A 21,384-nucleotide genomic window follows, 5' to 3' on the forward strand; every position below is an offset into this window, starting at 1 on the left:
TATGGTATGAATATCATCAGTTTCTGAAGTTATTAAGAAATAGCAGTTGTAATCAGAGGTGACTGAATGGACATTAGAAAACTGATGAATTTGATGGTTAACATATTTTAATTATCCATTATAAAAAGACTGCTGAACCCATTGGATTTCATTTATTTATTAATACTACTATAATGACAATTAATTGTGTATAGTTATAAAAAAAGAATTTGTATGTAAGTATATGTCAGCAATGTCCAGTCAAATATATTGTCTGAACATATATTACACAAACATGTAATGGTGACTCAATATGAATGGAAGCCGAGTTTTAAAATTTAATGTAAAGTTTAGTTATATTAACATCCCAGTTTAAAGCAACACTAGGGCTATTTAGGGACGGATCTAGTAATTTTGGGCCATGGTCAGATGACGAGTACGATACCTGAGCTGGCACGAGACTCCCGAAACTTCCATTCCACAACAGCGGGAGGACGCTTGGCCCCGACTTATTTAACGTACACCAGACCCGCTTACAAGACGATTCTTCGGTGGAATTGGGTCTCGAATCAGAAGCCCTCCGGTTCCGAGACCTTACTACCACCAGGTGACAGTGGCCCGAAATTTAATGTAAATAAATTTTATTTAGTATTTCGTTTTATTTTTTAAAGTAATTTTTCCATTTATATGTGCATGTAATGCCATTTCTAATTATTGTAATGGAAAAAGAAAATAGATACAGATTAGATGAAACAAACAGTGGCATTAAACAATTGGAACATCTAATTGTTTTATTTATGGATTGTCAGTCCATAGAAGTATAATACTGCAATAACTTTTCTCTTAGCAGCGATATAGGATAAAATACGCAGATGCTAATCAGCCTGTTAATATGTGAAATAACGGCAAATGCTAAATAATTAAACGTTTTTATTTACATATCCAAAAGGTGAAGAAGTCATGATTAAACATAGAGAAAAATAAACTAAAATAAATCATGACACATGACATATATTTCTCTTCATATAAAAATTGAAAAACATAACATTTACAGTGGTAGACTTTCAAAATACAAAAGTCACAAAAAAGCACCAAATATACAATTAAATCCTGGATTTTGCTCAAAAAGTGACAAAGAAAACCTAGAAAATTTCAGAAAACTATCGAATTTTATTCACACAATGAGTGAAGTTTTTAAGTATATGTTATTTTAATCAGATCTATAGGAGCATGATGTTACAGCTACAAAACATGCTATGTCTGAATAACATCTATGAGGAATTAAGGTCTGACATATATAGGTTTTATAACAGTAAATAGTAATTAATGTTGGATAAATTTCAATATTTTTGGTTCATATACATGAAATACAAAAATCAGAGTCAATGAACAATATACCCATTAAAATACTGAAGAACTACCGACATACAAAAAATTTTCATGCTAAAAATAAAAATATGTAAAGATGTTTTTCTATAAAAATGATTGAAATGGCAATGAGGGTTATGGCACATTAATATAATTTCTTATTTCATATGTGTGAGAAAATTTTGCCTTGGACATCTTTTCTTTTATCCTTAGTTTTAATTTAATACTTATGTAATATAATTATGCAAAATCATATTGAAATAGAAGAAAACATAATAAAAATTGCCATTTAACTATCTATGTTAAATAGAAAAACAGGAAATAGCAGAAAGAAAGATTTAATAAAATACATTATAACTATTCATCACACGATCAACGATATAAGAAACTTTACTTTTAAAATAAAAAATATCAATCAATAAACAAGTAAAGAATATTAAAATCTAATTAAAAACTATACCACGTTTAGAATAGAGGGAAAACATTGAGGACATAATATATTTTAACTCATTTAATAAAATATATTTAGATAATTTTTTTTATCATATCTAGCTACCTGACTAGAGGAATGCAACAAAGAATATTTAAACTGCTTCAAGTTTTAGAAATGTACAATGAAAAAAAAAATTATTTCCCCAAATTTCTTTTTACTTTATTAATATATAATGATAAAGGATATATGTCTTAGTTAAATATGAATCAAGAAAGAAAAGTGATAAATAAAAAAGTTTTCAGCAAAATTAAAAATTCCATTTTTATATCCCTAAACAGTTTTTTTCCCCAATTAACCTTTTTAAAAATAAATAGTAAATTTCTTTTTTACACCCAATACTTTATTTAAAAGTATATTGAAAAAAAAAAAAAAAAAAACATCAATTTCTTCCATGTTTTATACACACATACATTTCAATTCCATTTTTCATACTAATAATAAAGAACAAAAAGCATAAAAATCAGAATTTAGAATTATTCTTAAATCTTCTCAAATGTAATACTTTCAAAAAATGTGTAACTGATTATAGTTTAACACAATAATTTTATTTTTTAAAAATATACATGATTTACTCAAATATTCTGGAATGTAAGCTTAGTTCATTTTTATTTGAAATTAGAGACATTTTCATAAAATTATATGTATATAAAACACATTTATTATTACTCTTAAGAATAATAAAATATAAAAAAGATCTTAATGATTTAACATTTCTTCACCTTCCCTATATAAAATATATAATTTTTTTGAATGGAGAGAACTAAGATTCATGTTTCTGTCACAAAAGTCTTAGATAACTAAAAGAAATTAGAAACAGTTACCCTAGTTTATATGATGATAAAATTTATTATTATTTTTTATTTTAAATATCCTTTTTTTAGTACCAAATTATGATATAAAAATGGTATAATAATTATAATGTTTGATATTTTGATGTACAATTATAAAAAACGATGAAAACTTTTATGCAATGACTTTTTAATGTAAAATAATATAAAGAGGAAAAACATTTGTTAATCACAAGCAAAATTTTGATTTTAAAAATATTGCATAAAAATTAATATTTAACTTAAAAGGGATTTTTTCCCCAATCAATAAAAGCCAGTTATCCTCTTTGAAATCAATCTCAAACAGATATAACACATACAAAGAAGGCATTAAATAATAATGATAATTAAAAAAAAACTAGTTGCCTTTCTGAAAGACTATTCAAACAATAAATTAAAAAAAAAATACTCATCCATCTTGTACTAAAAAAATTGCAAGCTTAAAAAAAAGAAAGCTTGATTTTTTTTTTGTTCAAAACTAACAACTTATTACAAAATACTGCACATATATTTATATTAATATGTAAAAATTGCGGCAAAACAAAACTCTAGAATATTTTTAAATCCACATACAATCACAAATGTCACTTTTTTTTTTTAAACAGCAGAGAGCAGTAAATATATTTTATTAAAAGCATTTGGGTTTTCAAATAATTTTCTTCTGTTCAGAATCTGTTGAATGAAAAAGTTCTTCATAATTTCAAACTATGAGTACAGGAGGAAAAAAAAAAATAATAATTAATTTCAATAGAAGAATACGAGAATTAAGGAATAAATTATCTTTTTTATTAAGAATTTCTTCTACAAATAACAAAAACAGAACAATACTTGACTTCTGCCAATAATATTAATTAATTAATTGTTATTAATAAAGCATATATGATAGTGGCCAAAATTGTGGACACTTTTGAAATTTCGAGGCTTTTCTAACTCGATTAATTATAAAAAATAATGCATTTTAAACAAAACAACAAATAATGTAACTATTTATAGGAAATTTAAAACTATATTAAGATTAAAAAGAAGTGAAATAGTTGAATGGCAAGGAGAGTTAAATTAACTTTAGTCAGCCAAAGAAGCACAAGTTAAAGTAAAGGAGCAGACTGCAACAGAATATGGTAATAGCCAATCATAGTATATGTTTTGAGTACAAATGGTTTTTCAAATAAATTACAATTATTTTGTAGTGCAATTATAGTTTTTATTGATGGGTGAAATGTTTTGTGCCTTTGATAATGTAACGGTGGGTGGGGGACTAACACTGCTCAAGAAAATCTGTGACTAGCTATTCCCGAAAAGATCCAAGATAATTAACTGCAAAAAAAAATCTTTCTAATAAAGATATCATTTAAGATATGAGATATAAATTGAATACAATTAATGTTTTAATCAGTTCTAGAACGATACAGAAAAGACTAGGTTTGGATTGAAATGTAAAATACGTTAGGTGTTATTTGCTCCTTCGAAATACCTGGGGGAAAAAATTAATTTTTCTATTAACAAGCTGAGATTTATTTAATATGTGACCCCATGTGGGTAAGCCCTTTTGGAGAGGAGTTTTCAGGAAAGCAATATTAAGCATATCTCAAGAACCACTACGAATTTCAGATTGAAATTTGATACACATACATAAAAAAAGGCCTGCTGAATCGAATTATTAAAAAAATCTTGATTTCCATAATGAAAAAAATGTGAGATAGCAGTTAATTAATATAGTTAATTAACTGCAATCTCACATTTTTTAATCGAATTAATTAACATAGTTAATTAATTTCAGAAAGTTAATAATAATTGAGCTTTTTAATTATTATTAGCTTGCTGAAGTTAATTAACCACGTTAAATAATCCATTTAATCAGTTTGTCTATATCGGCAACTCTTCCCCGTTAATCCATTTCCATCAACACTAATTTTGTGAAGATGCAATAATAAATAACAGTTACATAGGTTTCCCCCCCTTTTTTTTGTTGTTCATGACTGCACATTTTTTTAAAACTGATGCACTGAAACCAATTAAGAAATGTTGAAACTGAAAATTTGCTACTTAAAATTTCTTATTTACTCTTCCAGCTGGTATGCGTATGTGAGAGTAGCAACAGAGGAAATTTTCATTTACAATCTTTTCACCACATGAAGCATGATTTTGGCTACTTTTGCAGCTCGTTTCGACGAACTACTAGTCAACGTTTCGAATTTGAGGTATCAGCAGAACTCTATGGATCTGCTGTATGTATTTCAGATATTAATGCGACTGTTCATGTAAGTAACTTTTTGCTGTATCTTCTTTTCTTTATTGTTTCCAAATTAATTGGTTTAAAAACAATGTGCCTGAAGTCAATTAATCACATTATTTTTTCAAATATTAATAATAATAGAACGTTACTGTAATTTAGAGATCTGAAAATGCAACCTTTTCCTACTGTTCCAGAGTCCAATGTTTGTACTGTAATGCAAACGCTTAGCGTTTTTTGCAATGTACGCTTGTCAACAAGTGTTGAAATCAGTCTGCCTCAGAAGCGAATACGCAGTAAAGAGTGCTGAACAGTTGTCCTGGATAGTTTTCGGGAGCATTATTGACTCATTTGGTCCATCAAAATATCGATGCGTATCGACGATAACGGATCGATTACCCTAACTAGGCATCGCAAGCAACAATCATCTTTGTCATTAATGGCCCTGGGGGCCCCACAGTTAACTCACTTGAACTGTACACCATCTTCATTCTTTCAGTTATTGTACACATTCAATTTATACTATGTGAACACTTCATGAAAACCGCAGTTTCAAAAACGTTGACAACGTGTGTTCTGTACCTGAATATCATACTCTTTTCAATGTCCGTTCAATCGCATGACTTACCCATTACAGTAATTATTGCTATACGAATGCATAATTTGAAACCATGTTTATGTGCCTTCCAACAAAAAGATTTTTTTTCAGTCTTACCTGTGACAGGCCACAAATGTGTTAACATCAATCTGAGTGGTGGTCATAATATTGTACAAATTTGCTTTGTTGTTTCCAAACAAATTTAGTTCTATTGTAAGAAAAACAGTTTTATACACAGCTCTATTGGTTACTGAATGGATGACGGATCAATAATCCCGGGCCTGGTGATAATTTGGTGACCAATTTGGCAATAAAATGGATGCCAAATTCACGAATTCTGGTAATAGGAGGCTAAATATGCTGATCCTTCAAAAACTTTCTGTACTACGTATGGGGAGCAATAAAAGACTGGCAGACCTAGCTGAAATCAATCATACAGTTGTTCAGTGTTGAGTCTATTGGATGAGTACAGCGAAGCCAAAGCATTGAGTGGAGCTCAAGAGGTGAAAGGTTTGAGCAGTGCCCTGAACCCTGGAGTCAAGTTTTGAAACAGTATCGAACTGTGTGGTGAGTAGCCAGTCGTATAGTAAGTGAGTTTGGCAGTTGAGTACAGCTAAAGCGAAGAGAAAGTGGAGCATACCAGGCGATTGGAGATATATGAATAGCTAAGTGGACTCTCTCTTCTCCTGTTGAGTTTTGTCTGGTCGCTTTACGTGTTGTTGTGGTTGTTTACAACTGATTAGCTATTTGCAGACTGCTGTTTATCGCTTGAGTACATACTCGTAGATTCAAGCTTAATAAATGTCATTATTTGTCAATGAGCTTGTTGAATGTGTCACCATACATCCATTACATCAAACCTGAAGATTTCATGGAATATTTTCGGTAACAATATTGTGAATCAACTGTGAAGTTCATAATGAATGAAATTTAAAGATATAATAAGGTCTAATTCTTTCAGATAAAAGTGAGGGGAAAAAGGTTTTCATTTTCATATTAATTTATAATCATAACATCAGTCTTTGACTTCAAATGGATGAATTTTGGCATTATGCCATTTTGATAGTGCAAATGCAAGTGCAACAGATGTCTCAACACAAATCAACAATTGGTTTCATAACAATAAGTTATGAAACCATTTTTAACACTTAAATTTAACTGTTTTTACCCTAACCCTATGCATGTGACTTTTCATCACAAAGTTCTCATCACAAGTGCTCTCTTCCAAAAACATTTCTTCTAACAACTCCAACCCATGTGAAATTAGAAAAAAAAAGGGGGGAAAAGATTTTTTTTTTATTATTATTCTTTTTGCTTTTTAACAAAAGGATTCTACCTCTGCCTTCCATCTTGTAGGCGAGAATTTATTTAAATTTATAAAATTATTTAATATAATGGTTACAACAAAATAATAATTTAGAAATGCTTTATTTTTTCATGATAAATAAAAAATAATGAATAGTGAGTAACTGTTAATTAAATACAAATAAACTAATGACAAGAAAATACTCACTATGAAAATATAAACTATTTAGTGACTTCATCATAGCAAATATCACAAACCCGAACAGGCTTTTTGGAGGCTGCCACAGTAGCAGTTTTGGAAGAGCATTCATTACAAAAGATATTACCACAATTTCTGCAATGATGCTATATATATATATAAAAAAAAAAAATGTGGATTATTTGAATCATTGTTTAAAAACTAATAATCATTGTATAAAAATACAGTTTTTAATAAACAAATTTTCATAAAGCATTATAATTAAACAAAGGCATAAAAATTAATTTGCAAGCTTCATTTTAACAACCACTAATATAATATTACCTTCATATTATTGTGTTCATTTTTTAAAAAAATTATTATTAACATACAGGTGGTTATCAAAATAATGAAAACACCTTAGATTTATAAAGAATCCTTTATTAGTATGGTGTAGGACCACCTATAGCATGTAATACAGCTTGGATTTGCCAAAGTATTGATTCATACAAGTGTGAAAGTTCTGGGAGAGATGCCAGTGGAGGACATCGACTACGTATCGAACGCTCTAAAATAGACCATAACGATTCATTATATTGAAGTCGGGTGACTGTGTGGGTCAAGGCAGATGTTTAACTTCATCCTCATGTTCATCATACCATGATTGGATAAGTCTTGCGGCATGAACAGGTACATTATCATCCTAGAAAATTCCATCTTTTGCAGGAAACAAAGCTTGTATCATAGGATGGACTGGGTCAGCTAAAATTTCTCTATATTTCTCCCCAGTAATCCTTCCCTTCAGGGTTACAATTAGTTCAGTAGAAAACCAAGGCATGGCTGCCCATATCATGGCAGATCCACCTCCATGCTTGTCAGTTGGAAGGAGACAATTACGATCATATGCTTGTGCAGGTGTCCTCCAAATGTGCACACCTCCTGTTGTAGGGAAAAGTGTGAAGCCCGATTCGTCAGATCAAATTACTTTCTTTCATTTATCAATTGACCAGGTTTTGAGAATGTGACACCATTGTAAACGATGTTTACCACATTAACATTTATGACAAGTAGCTAGGGAATTGCTGCTCTGCCTTAAATCTTCTGTTTATGAAGGTATCTTCTAACTATAATAACTGACGCTGAAGAATCCAGATGAGTATTGAGCTCTGCAGTCACTTTTGCTGCAGTTATACACTTTTTAGACATTACAATCTGCTTCAATACCAGTCGGTTTCTACCACCGAGCTTCTCTTTCTGCCCACTATTTTGCTTTGCCGAGCTTATCTTGCCACGCCGTGTGTATACTGCCATGGCTTTAGACACCGTACCTCTAAAAACACCTAAAAGTTGGGATGTTTTGGTCAAACTTGCTCTAGCTAGATGGGCTCCCACGATTTTGCCTCTTTGAAAATCTAAACAATCCGACATTTTATGCTTTTGAAAAAAATTCAAGAATTACAGAACTTCAATAAAGATAACACATACTACCAGAATATATACATTGCTATTTTTAAAAAAAATCTGATGGCTATTATTATATTTTAAAGCTTGCGAAGTGCATTCACAAATGTCACTTTTATTCACATGTGTTTCCATTATTTTGATAACCACCTGTATATAAAATAATTCTTATATTGTATTTTTCCTCCTATGCTTATTCACCTTTTTATTTTGAACAGCATACATTTTTTCCATATTTAATGATAAATTTTATTATAATAAAAAGCTGAAGCATCACCAAAACATGAAAGCATAGATTTTAAGCAAAATATGTATTACAATATGTACAATCAATAAAAACACGTTGATGTATGTTAAAAAATAATTTATATGCCTTTTTTTTTTTTAAAAATTTTGAGTTGGGTTTTTAAGTGGCTAAAAAATATTTAATTGTTAAGAATAGGAAAAATAATTTAATGTTACTAGAATGTTGACACTATATGTTGTTAAATATATAATGATATTCATTAATTGATAGATACTTATGATCCATTTCCGACTCTTTGAGCAACTAAATGTTTCTACATGTTTCCCTTCAGAGTTATGGTGCAATCTATTCAAGGCTCATTGGCATTGTTGAAAAATGCATTATGTCATATTATGTAAATTACTAATAGTTAAAATTCCTTGACAGATCTATGTACTAAGGTATTACAGTGTCATAATTTCATGATATAATTAGTTCCTAGATGAGAGCAAATTGTAATTTTCCTATAAACTATTCTAAATTCTTTAAAATGTTCTTTTTATTAATTGAATTCAGTTTTATTATACACAAATTAAGACAGCAGTTTAAACACAGCAATTTTCACGAATCAATGTATATTAAAACTATTATCAGTAAATGTGAATTAAAAATAAGCTATATAGAAGCATTTGAGAATCTAGATCACAAATTGAATGATAAGCAAAAAATGAAAGAAAAATAAATTTAATAAAGGTAATCTGTGGAAGATTTTTAAAGATCTGCATATCTTTAAGAAATCTAATTGACTGACTGAATTTTCCAGTGCAGCATCTAATGAAAGGCATTTTGAACCCCACAACCATATATGACTTCATTTTATTTACAATAATACTTTGTGATCCTATATATGAAGAATACATTTTTATGAGATTAAATTCACATAAATAGGAAAAAAGTAAAGTAATGAATTATTAATTTATAATAAATAAAAAGAAATTTAGTTAATATATACTTACTTGAGAAATTTTAATTAATTTTTTAAAATTATTTTTGCAATACTTAAAATGCAAATTGTTTCACACAGAAACACCTTCTATCAAAGTTTTTGAAACATCAAATTTAATGTACATAATTTTATTTAAGCTTGGGATTCAATGTTTAAAAAGATTAGTAGATTTTCTTCCTTTCTTTCCTTTTTTTTAAAACCTGTATTTTAATTCTGAATTTAATTGGAATATATCATGACACATTTTTTGTATATTAGTGATTTGTATATTTGATTATAAATCATTGAGCTTTAAAAGAAATAGTAAAAAATAATTTTTTTAAAGACTTAATATGCTAAGAACACATTCTTGATCTTTTCAAAATAAATTTCGTACTTTTCTAATAGTGACAGTAAAATGCTTGCCACATGCAGTACAATGTGTAACAGTCTCATCATCAGCCCATTTACGAGTGGTATGCTTCATGTTCTCAACCTGCAAGAAAAATTATTTTTTAAAATACAAACAAATTATATATATATATATATATATATATATATATATATATATATATATATATATATATATATATATATATATATATATATATATATATATATATATTCATTGACAATTTGAATCATCACTTCTGATACTTTTTTAGTTGATAGTACTTCAACATAAATGTTGCATACGAATGAAGTGTTGATACATTCTACAAGGATCATTATGTTTCATTAATTTAGACATATGAAAATTTGTAACACTGACATAAGTTCAATTAATAAGATGCAAATCTACTTAAAATCTTTATGCTAGAAAAAATAGTTATCATCAATGGCACCAAATCAATTTAAAAAAAATTATTTGTTTTGAGATTTAATACACTGCATTTTGCGTTCATGATAATAAGATTAACTTGTTTCAAAGTCGATAAGGATGTGTATCTTCAATGTATGATCAGGGGTGTTTGTGGGACCCCAAAAAATCCCCTGAAACTTTTACGGATTTACTACCGACATTTTTTAGTTTCGCGAAGGGGGGGGGAGAGAAATGAAAAATTACAATTATGAAGTATTGAATGACCTAATTATAAAAGTTCAATGAATTACTTTTTTTGCAAAATTACTAACCATTAATTTTGCAAAATTAAGACCTTTGAACCCAGGTCACGTGATCGCACATCTGGTCGAACGAAGTCTCTCCCTTTTTTTTCTGCCGCGCCTACTTGCCGAAAAGAATCCAGAAGAGAATGTCCGAGAACCGGGGGAATGAGTCATAACTCGCAATAAGGAAAGAACAAAAAAGACGTTTTTTCCCCCTTTTCACGCATTATCACTGCCTTTGGAGAAAGAAAGGAAAAGTTTTCACCACACACACTGACCTTGCGTTTTCTGCTTTCAAAGCAAACAAAATTACCCAGATCAAAATAAATAATTCATTATTATTCCTACTTCCTTTTGAACGACGATCCCCGGAATTTCCGGGTATCGAAGTTCAAAATCCCCGGAATTCCGGGGTTTCCCCGGAGCACAAACACCCCTGTATGATACAAAGTATGATCTTCAATGTTTTACTGATTACAAAGCAAGGTACTTCCATCTACTTTCTTGTAATGATTGAAACCTTTCGCATTCACAAGACAAAATTAACAACACTCATGATAATTGATTCACCTTCACCAAACCAAATCGGAGAGAGACACTGGGCACCATTTTTCTTCTCACTGTCATAAATACTATGTACAGTTGCAACTTTGCAAAATTTTTAATTGGTGCCAAAGACTGATCTAAATTTTATCCAAGTAGTAATTTATATTTGATGTGCATTTATATTTGTAACATTCAATTAATAAATAAAATAATAAAGTGAACAAAATAGCATAGTAAAAATTTATATATTAAAATTAGTATACATAAATGGTTACAAGCATTATTGAAACATTGAGAATACTCATTATTTTTAAAGCTAGATTGAGTGATATTATTTATGAAACCAGCAGCCTCAAAATAACCTAAAAATTTTAAAATATTTCTTAAAAATACATGCAAAAAAAAATGCTTTAATAATAGCTTTTAATAGAAATATTTTTTTAGTACTTGTAATGTTTGGTTTTCCCTGCCTAATTCTTGTAAAGCAGCCACACAATCATCATATTTCCTTCTCAAATCAGCAGTAGTCTTCTGAAGTCTTTCACATTCAGTTTCACTTTTTAGACACCTATCAAAATATAAAACCATATTTAGTTACATATTTTAAAAATAATTAATTTCTTTTACAGCAAGTTAAATAACCTGACAAACAAACAAGACTGTTCAATAATATTTAATAAATATAATTTTTATCTCAATACTGATAAATATGTAATTGTAAATGGAAATCAACCAAAATAAAAATTAAACTTTATATTTTAACAAAATATCTTTTTTTTTTTCTTTTCCAAGAAAAATACTTTCTAAAATAAAAATTTGCACTAATTGAAAAACTACACTTGCACACACAAAAAATTCATATAATCAAATTAGCTTGACCAAGTTTAAACCTATTTTATGCCAGAGCAACCTTTTACATTTTAATCCGATATCTGTTGAGAATAACTTTTTTATTGATAAAATTATAAGAAAGTATTTCCTTGTAAAAAATCAAGGGGGAAAAAAAAACTCAAATCCCAAGAGAAAAACTAATTCTAATTAAAATCATCTTTAAATGTCATTTCCATTTATTTTCGTAACTACTTACTGTTTCAAATCAGTTTTCTAAAACATTTTTTCTTAAATGAAACACATTAGCATAAATAAATTTAAAATAAGTTAGATTTGTGACAAATTTAAAATCAGTTGGTGTTTGCTTTTTCATAGCTTAGTCTTACATATATCTCTGTCACAAACAATGACAATCAATAAAGTATATTTCATTTTAAAAGAAACCAACCTTTCAAGTAAGCTATTTCTTTCTTCAAGGGCATTTTCAAGCTTTGCTTCCAATTCTGCAAATAAATAAATAAATAAAATAAAATAGAAACAAAAATATATATAAAAAAAAACATTTTTTTAATTAGCAAATACAAATCATAAAATGTGATAAATAAAGAAAAATGCAGTGAATATAAAATATAATGAATAAATGGATTTACAAGTTGTCCTTTTTTAACATAATTCATTAACTACATATACTTTTAACACATTTTTTTTCCAAAAACTTAAAATTAAGGGAAAAAATGTTCAACCACATATTTATATGTTATTTAATTGATGATATCATTTCTTGAAGAGAATGCTGTTGCTATGAAAACGTCTTGCAGTAAATTTGACAATATTTTTTATACATCAAAGAAATAATGATTCAATATATATTAATCCATGACTATTTTGGAATGATGGCTAGCTAATTAAAAATAAGTATGGCAAAAAATTACTAATTAAGAAAGAAAATATAAAAAATAAAATAAATGAAGATTTAAATTATTTTCCTATAACAGATTTTTGTTTTTGAAAGATAGGGGATTTACCAGAAAGAGCAGTATGTACCAAAAGGATGATAGGATTCACAAGATGAATTAAGCCCATTTATTTCTTTTGTTTTCCCCTTGCAATATATATATTGGTAACAACCTAAGAAAATTTAACGAGACACAAAGGAAATTTTCTAAAATGAACTTGATTTGAAAATATCAGATTGAATAACAAATTTATTTCAATAACACAATTATAATATAAAATATTGTAGAGAAGCAAATGGATTGAATTCCAAAAAAATATTGGAATGAAATACTTTATTTTAGAATTTGTCAAAAATTAAATTGCAGATGAAAAAAATGTTACCAGATATCTTTTACATGCACTATCAAAGAAATGAATTATTTCCATTCTTTTGTATAATATAACATTTCTGATGTAGCAAAAAAATTATACAAAAAAAAAATGGCAAATAGATGATATTTTAAACTACTATGGACAAATAATTAATTTCTTTGATATCACAGCATCAACCACATTTTATAATATATTACAATCATTCCAATATTTCTTTCTTCTTTTCTACCACTCACTTTTTACTTTTTTTTAATTATATTTTCACTTGTATTCTATCTTTTATCTATATATCACTTTGTATTTTTGTTATATATATGTATGTGTGTTTATTGCTCTCTCTCTCTCTCTCTTTATATTTACAATGAACATATAAAAAATAGTAGAATTACAAATATGGCAGAATTACTATATAATAAAGTTTATCAAGTTCCATGTTTATCCTATTTTCTTTAAAATTTGTTTTTTAAAGTTTTTATTATTATTGTCTTTTCTTGTTCATGCAACTAATAAAAATTAAATAAGTTTATTTTTTTTATTTGCTTTATTTACATATCACCATTATCATGAAGTTCTTTTTTTTTTTTTTTTTTTGCTATTTTATATTACACATATTTATAAAAAATATCAAGTCTTATGGTTAAGGTGAAGCATAACTGAGAAGTTTAAATCAGAAAAAGAAAGTTATGGTTATATCCTGTCTATGGCACTTCAACTAGTAATTTTCAAAAATTAATAAACTGATGTAGGATTAAACCATTGCAGCCAAATTGGCTGCAATGGTTTTTCCTTCAAAGGAAAACAAATGTGAATAAATTACCTCGAAAAGACTTCCAGCAAACAATTTACCCCCTGTATACTGGAAATAATATCTTAGAAACTAAATAAGGGCTCCAAGGTCCCTTTGACCAATGAAAATTTTCAAACTTTTCTTTATTAGGACTTTCTATATCTTTTGTCTTATAGACATGTCTAGATATACCTAATCAAGCTGATAAGGAAAAAAAAAAAAAAAAAAACCAGCCTGAAACAGATCTACAACAGGTATAAAACAATCCTTAAAAACATCAGCCAGTTATTTAGTTACCCTACAAACCCTATTAAACCCTACCCTACAAACAACTATTAAATTCTTCAATATTATATTTAACTTTTTATAACTTCATGTGAGACTTTCTATTTCAAATGATTTCGTGCTTATAAAATCCAAAACAAATCATTCATTTTAAATCATAGTTAAAGAAGAGAGACATACTGAATCTATACAATTCTAATATATTTCCTAAAAAATAATGTTTGACTTGAGGTCACTTGCATGAAATCAATAAAAATGTGTTTTTAGAAACACAGTAAAAATATGTATATTTCTAAAAGCTATTGAGCACAGATCATTATTCTTTGTTGCCACTATTTTTCATTTTACTATACAAATTTTGAAAACTTAAGAAATACAGTTTTTATTATTTGTGGAAAACTATTAAAACAGTGTTTTGATATTTTTAAATGCTGAGTTAATAAAGAGCTAAATTTTTTATTTATACCTAATTTTGTTCCTGAAATTTCATCTAATTTTTGTTCCAAGCTTTCTCTTCTCTTTTGTTCTGAGGTCAAATCTTCTTTCAAAGTTCGAATATTTTCTGTAAGAACACCTATTCGGGCTGTGTGGTGAGCTTCCTTTTCTTCCCATTCAGAGTCTTTTTGTTTCAACAATTTTTCATAATCTGCCTAAATTTTAAAAGAAATATGAACTCACTCACAAAAGCAAGAGCATTTTTATTGTCTTGAAAAAGGAAATAATAATAATAATAATAATAATAAAAAAAATCCTTACAGATAACATTAATTCTTTGATTTTTCAAATTTATATTTAAATATTAATTTCTGGAGAAAATTAGAAATATAAAAATGCAATATTACATTAAAAAAATTGCATTTTTATGACAATAATTAATTAGTTTATACCTCAAAAAGGAAAACATAACATAAAGATAGATCAGATACACTATGGGGAGGACTTATCTGCAAATAATTAACATTTATAAGATGAATGAAAAATTATCATTCATCCAGCTAATATCTAGAATTCTAAATTAATCAACAAGGTTTTGAACTATAGTAATTTCAACTGTTTCAATGTTGCCAAATCAGAGAACAGAATCTTATAGAATAATGGAATATGCCTCTTCTATAGAATATGCTTTTAATTTTTTGGGGGCAACACATACACACTCATTTTTTACAATATTTACATTTTTTATGATAGCAGAACATGTTAACATAATATACGAAATTAATTAAATATTTTTTCCCCTGAAAAGTTTTTACTTTAAAAGTAGGTTTATGATAACTATAAATCTTTATAGAAACTTATATGATGTAACATAAATACTATTACAATTGAAGATAATACTATTGAATGGGAAAGGAATAAAAATTGGGCAATTTCTACTGCAAGAAACTACTGTTGACTAAAAAAATGACAGGAAATAAATTCTTTGAATAAGCAGAAAATGAAATGAATTTGATTATTAAAGATAAAGTAATGGCTGCCTTTTCTGAAGAAACGAATTTCATTCCTAATGATTTAGATTAAAGAATAATATATTACATACAAAGATAATTTATGTAAAAAAAATGAATCTGCAATTTTAATATTATAACACCACAGAAGAAAGTAGAGCATAATCTTGTTAATTTCATGTTGTACCATCCACATTAAAATTTCAATATTTGATCACCAACATATTTTTAAAATTTCTAATTTTAGTGAGAATAAATGCAATAAATATTTCACTAGAGTAAAAAATTAGCAGACCCTATATAAATAGATTTTTTTAAAAAATCACTAGTAAAAAGCTTCTCAAACAGCTTTTAAAAACCAAATATTCTGTTTTCTCCCAGATGTGGTATTACTAGTAATTTCATAACTGAAAAGAGATTAATTAATTAATTAATAAACTACAACAGTTAGTTGCAGATAAATCATGGCAGTAGAACAAAATATATAATCAATGTAGTTAATAGATTATTAATATAAATACCAAAGATAATTTTAATGCAGCATTTTTTTCTTCAGCTTCTTCCAACTGGTTTTCCAAAGATTTAACTGTTTCTTGATTTTGGGATAGTTGCTAAGAATAAAAAGAGACAAAATGAGCAGGAAAATAAATATTATATCTATACTACTATTATAAATGTGAAAGTTTGGATGGATGTTTGTTAGTCAATCACGCCAGAACGGCTGAACAGAATTGGATAAAATTTAGCTGAGAGATAGATTATAGTCTGAAATAGGACATAGGCTATTATTTATTCTGCTTAATTGAGTGGTTAATTATTTATTAATTAAAAATTAATTTTCCTGCCAAAAAAAGCAAATGTGTAAAGCTTCAGGGTGTTTTTTTTCCCCCCACATCAATGAGATTAGGCTTAACATGATTTTGACTATTATTTCAAACGATTCTGTTTATTTTCTTAGTGTTCGATACATAAAAAACTAAACATTGTTAATTAATAGATCTTTCGGATTCATTCTGAAGTACTTTTGAATTAAAGTAAAACAGAATAAAGGAAATTAAAAATTTATAATCTATATTGCGTTACCCCAACTGGCGTAGAAAATTCACGTATTTGCGTTACGCCAACTGGCGTTGAAAATTCAAGCATGCGCAGAAGTAACAAAAGATAAAGCCATTGATGCTATAATTTCCAATTTATTTCCACGCGTACGAAGTCGCGGATAAAAACTGGTATATATATATATATATATATATATATATATATATATATATATATATTTGAAGCAGTCTCACAGCCAAAGAGAGAGGACACTTTTGAATTTTTGAAACTTCACTTCATTCCATCACGGGAAGTATAATTTATGTATAAGAAGCGATGGGGAAACTGACGTAATTCACAAGTGATACGGGAGCAGAAATGCGAAAGAGAGGGAAAATATTTTCCCCAGTGGTTTTATACCATGTGATTCTGATAGAAATTTCTTTACATGTGTCAATTTAAATAAGGGAATTAATTATAGGTATCATTTAAAAGAATTGACACAGAATAATAGATTCCTATCCCTTCACTCAGAGTGTGGAAACTTGTTGATTTCAGCAGTTTTACAGAGCTTTGCAGCATTAATTAAATAAAGTTGGAACTGGATCAGGAAATAAGAGAACATTTTAGAATTAAATTGAAACGGGCTAAATTACGATAAAAATTAGGAAATTAATTAGGATTTAATTTAGATTTAAAGATATCATTACATCTAATATATAAAAATCACGTGTCACGGTGTTTGTGTTCGTACTGCTCCGAAACGGCTCGACCGATTTTTATGAAATCTTTTATGTATATTTGGTACGTATGAGAATAGGTCGTTAAGTATATTTCATAACGCTAGGTAATTAGGGTGTCCCTATCGAGAATTCTTTTTCCTATTTTTTTTTATTTGGCATTAAAAAATACCTATAACCCCAAATTTTCACCCTCTTACCTCCACGCTCCCATTTTTAATCGCGATTTTAGTATTTTTGTATGAACTATATCCAAATAATTAACCCGTCGTTGGTATTTCAAACAGAACCAAATGACTATTGTATTGTATTACAGATGGCGCTACGTCCGCCTCATCGAACTTTCATCCACACATGCATTCAGTCATTCACGGGAAGCGTCGCGTCATTCCTGCATTTGTTTTGTATCACAACGCAGTGCGTGAAAAATTTTGTACGATTTATTTTAATTTATAAGAAATACATGCGTGTTTTATGATTGTAAAAAGGTTGGTAAAATACTAAAAGAAAAAATATCGGTATACCGCTTTTCACCAGTAAGTACAAAAATTTTGTCTATTTGTGTGCGTGTGTATTACTGTGAACAATGCCAGCAAGACGTAAGAAGGCCCATTTGAATAATGCAACAAACATGCGAAATAGTAGAGCAGAAAGAAGAGATGAACAAATCCAATAAGATAACGAAAATGTGCGTGTGAGCATGTCGCAATTGCGTGCATCTCAATCATAAGAGGCACGAGCTGAATGAAAGTAACAACGAAGATTGGAACGAAGACAAGCGCCCCGGTTCGTAGTTAACACACGCAGAGCAAATGACCGACAACGCCAACAAGTATATCGAGCATTTACATCCGCTTCGTTCCTTCGTCTCGCATTCGAGTACGAGCCAAATATTGAATATTCCGCTCATCCGAAAGTGCTGATTGGTGCTATGGATAAAAAATGCCCCCATTGCCATGCGCTCAAATTCAAACATGAGTCAGCCGAGATGTGTTGCACATCAGGAAATGTGCAACTAACAGAAACTGAGACACCACCAGAACCATAGAACGGCATGCTCATCGGCACGGATCCAGATTCAAACCTGTTCCTAAAGTCCATTCGCACATTCAATTCATTCTTCCAAATGACTTCGTTCGGATCAACAGAAATAGTTCACAATACTGCGGCAAATGGCTAACAATTCAATTTAACATTCAAAATCAAAGGCCAAGTGTACCACAAAGTAAGTTCATTGCTGCCAATGCCAAACGAACCACAGAAATTTTTACATATCTTTTTCATGGGCGGTGAGGACATGAATCATTTGGATGCAAGTTGCAGCTACAATAACCTCAATTCGCCTAATACCAGGCGCATCGTCGGCGAACTGGACGCCCTATTGAATGAGCACAATGTATTATTGAAATTCTTCAAAATCATACATGCACGAATTGCAAAGCGACAATCACGTTATTGTCATCAATTCTGATAAAACACTAGCTGGAGAGCCCGTGCGTAGATTCAATGCGCCTGTTGTTGACGACGTTGTTGGAATTATGGTTGGCGGGTTGGCGACCGCACATCGAAGCGAGAAATCGTGATTCGAAGAAGAAGCAATAATTTGGAGTTCATCGCTGACACACACCGTTCATACAACGCTCTCCAATATCCGCTAATTTTCTGGAAGGATATTGCATATACAACGAGATCCCGCCACAGGTAATTCATTCATTATGAACATCATTACTCATTTTGAATTAATATTTACATTATATTATATTTATGTTGTTACGGGAGCAGAAACAAACAAGAAAGTGAGCTCAGTGGATTTTTATGCGTATCGTATGATGATTCGATGCGGCCAAGACAACGTCATTCCGCGATGTCGTGAGCTGTGTCAACAATTCATGGTCAACATGTACGTGAAGGAAGAGAACGAACGACTGCGATTCCTACGACACAATCAACAGAAGCGACGTGCGGAAGAATACATTCACTTGCGAGACGCTATCATGAGCGACGCCGACATCGCCGAAATTGGTAACTATCATCCTACCATCATCGTACGTAGGCAGTCCACGTCATATGCAAGAATATAAGCAGGATGCTATGACTTTCGTCGGCGAGTACGGACGACCATGTTTATTTATCATACATGCAATCCAAAGTAGCAGGAGATTACATCTTTGCTATTGCCAGGCCAAAATGCAATACAATGACATTACAACACGTGTGTTCAAACAAAAATTGAAGTCTTTAATGAGTTTCATTAAAAAATTACAAGTATTCGGTCCCACACGTTACTGGATGTATTCGGTTGAATGGCAAAAGCGAGGATTAGCTCATGCACACATTTTGATTTGGTTAGTCGACAAAATACGCCCCGAGGAAATAGATAGTGTAATTTCCGAGGAAATTCCAGATCCGTCTACTGATCAACTACTATTCGCTATTGTTACCACAAATGATTCATGGCCCATGCGGTGATCTGAATCGTTTATCGCCTTGCATAGCAGATGGAAAATGTACAAAGCGTTTTGCTAAATTTTCACCAACGACACGATCACAAATGTCGACGGATATCCATCCAATATATCGTACAAGAAATACTGATAATGGCGGACAATCATTTACGCTAAATATCAACAATGCAGACATTGACATTGACAATCGTTGGGTAGTACCATATTCGCCTCTGCTGAGCAAAGCATTCAATGCTCATATTAGTGTTTAGTTCTGCATCTCGGTGAAGAGTATAAAATACATTTGCAAGTATGTGAATAAAGGCAGCGATATAGCTGTGTTTCAAATTCAAAATACCGATGTGAATGCTCTTGGACTGAATGACAAAGACGAAATAATGCGATACCAAATTGGCAGGTACACCCAGCTCCAATAAAGCTGTCTGGCGTATCTTTGGTTTCTCAATTCATGAAAAGGACCCAGCAGTTATACACTTAGCCGTCCATCTTGAAAACGGCCAGAGCGTATTTTTCACCAACGAGACAACAATTGAGCGTGCCATAAATCCACCAAAAACTACACTCACCGAATTTTTCGAATTGTGTAATCGTGCGGATACTTTCGAACACTACTCTATTCCGAAGTACCACGCTATTTCATATGGGGAGGGAAAAAAAAATGGATGTCCTGCAAGTAAGGCTCATCAATTGATGCATGCCCCGGCCTATTCAAATCAAACACTTTGGGCCGAGTATATACAGTCAATCCAAGGCAGATTGAGTGTTTCTATCTGCGACTGTTGTTAGTTAATGTCACCGGCCCATTGTCATTCCAAGATATACGCAAAGTGAATGGACAACAGTATCCAACATATAAAGATGCATGCCTTGCACTCGGCTTGCTCGAAAACAGCAACCAGTGGGACGATATACTTGCTGAAGCAGCATTGGGCTGTACGGCAACACAAATTCGTTTACTATTCGCTACAGTGTTGACTACAAGTTTCCCGGGACGAGCAGACGCGTTGTGGAATAAGTACAAAGGTTCAATGACTGACGACATATTGCATCGAATTCGTACACGGTGCATCGATCTAACGATTACATTCAGCGACGCTATATACAATGAAGCATTGATTGCTATCGAGGATCTTTGCGTTGTCATTGCCAATTTACCACTCA

At 30.0% G+C, this 21,384-nt stretch overlaps 1 protein-coding gene across 3 annotated transcripts in view; it reads right to left on the reverse strand.

Moving 5' to 3' along the window:
• Positions 1-892: 892 nt before the first annotated feature.
• The window catches only part of LOC129989455 (early endosome antigen 1-like), a 49,046-nt gene continuing 28,554 nt past the window's right edge, over positions 893-21,384 (reverse strand). Inside the window, exons 22-28 of one of the 3 annotated variants that reach the window (XM_056098000.1) lie at positions 16,502-16,591; positions 15,002-15,185; positions 12,583-12,637; positions 11,751-11,871; positions 10,048-10,146; positions 7,009-7,145; positions 893-3,339 (exon numbers count right to left, since the gene is read on the reverse strand). In XM_056098000.1, the coding sequence (XP_055953975.1) occupies positions 7,023-7,145; positions 10,048-10,146; positions 11,751-11,871; positions 12,583-12,637; positions 15,002-15,185; positions 16,502-16,591 (672 nt within the window). In that variant the 3' untranslated portion in view covers positions 893-3,339; positions 7,009-7,022. Of the gene's footprint in view, positions 3,373-7,008; positions 7,146-10,047; positions 10,147-11,750; positions 11,872-12,582; positions 12,638-15,001; positions 15,186-16,501; positions 16,592-21,384 lie in introns of those variants that run through there. The other 2 variants (XM_056097999.1, XM_056098001.1) reach the window with 2 other exon arrangements.

This window comes from Argiope bruennichi, chromosome 10 (genome assembly GCF_947563725.1).
Source record: "Argiope bruennichi chromosome 10, qqArgBrue1.1, whole genome shotgun sequence".
NCBI classification, from domain to species: domain Eukaryota; kingdom Metazoa; phylum Arthropoda; class Arachnida; order Araneae; family Araneidae; genus Argiope; species Argiope bruennichi.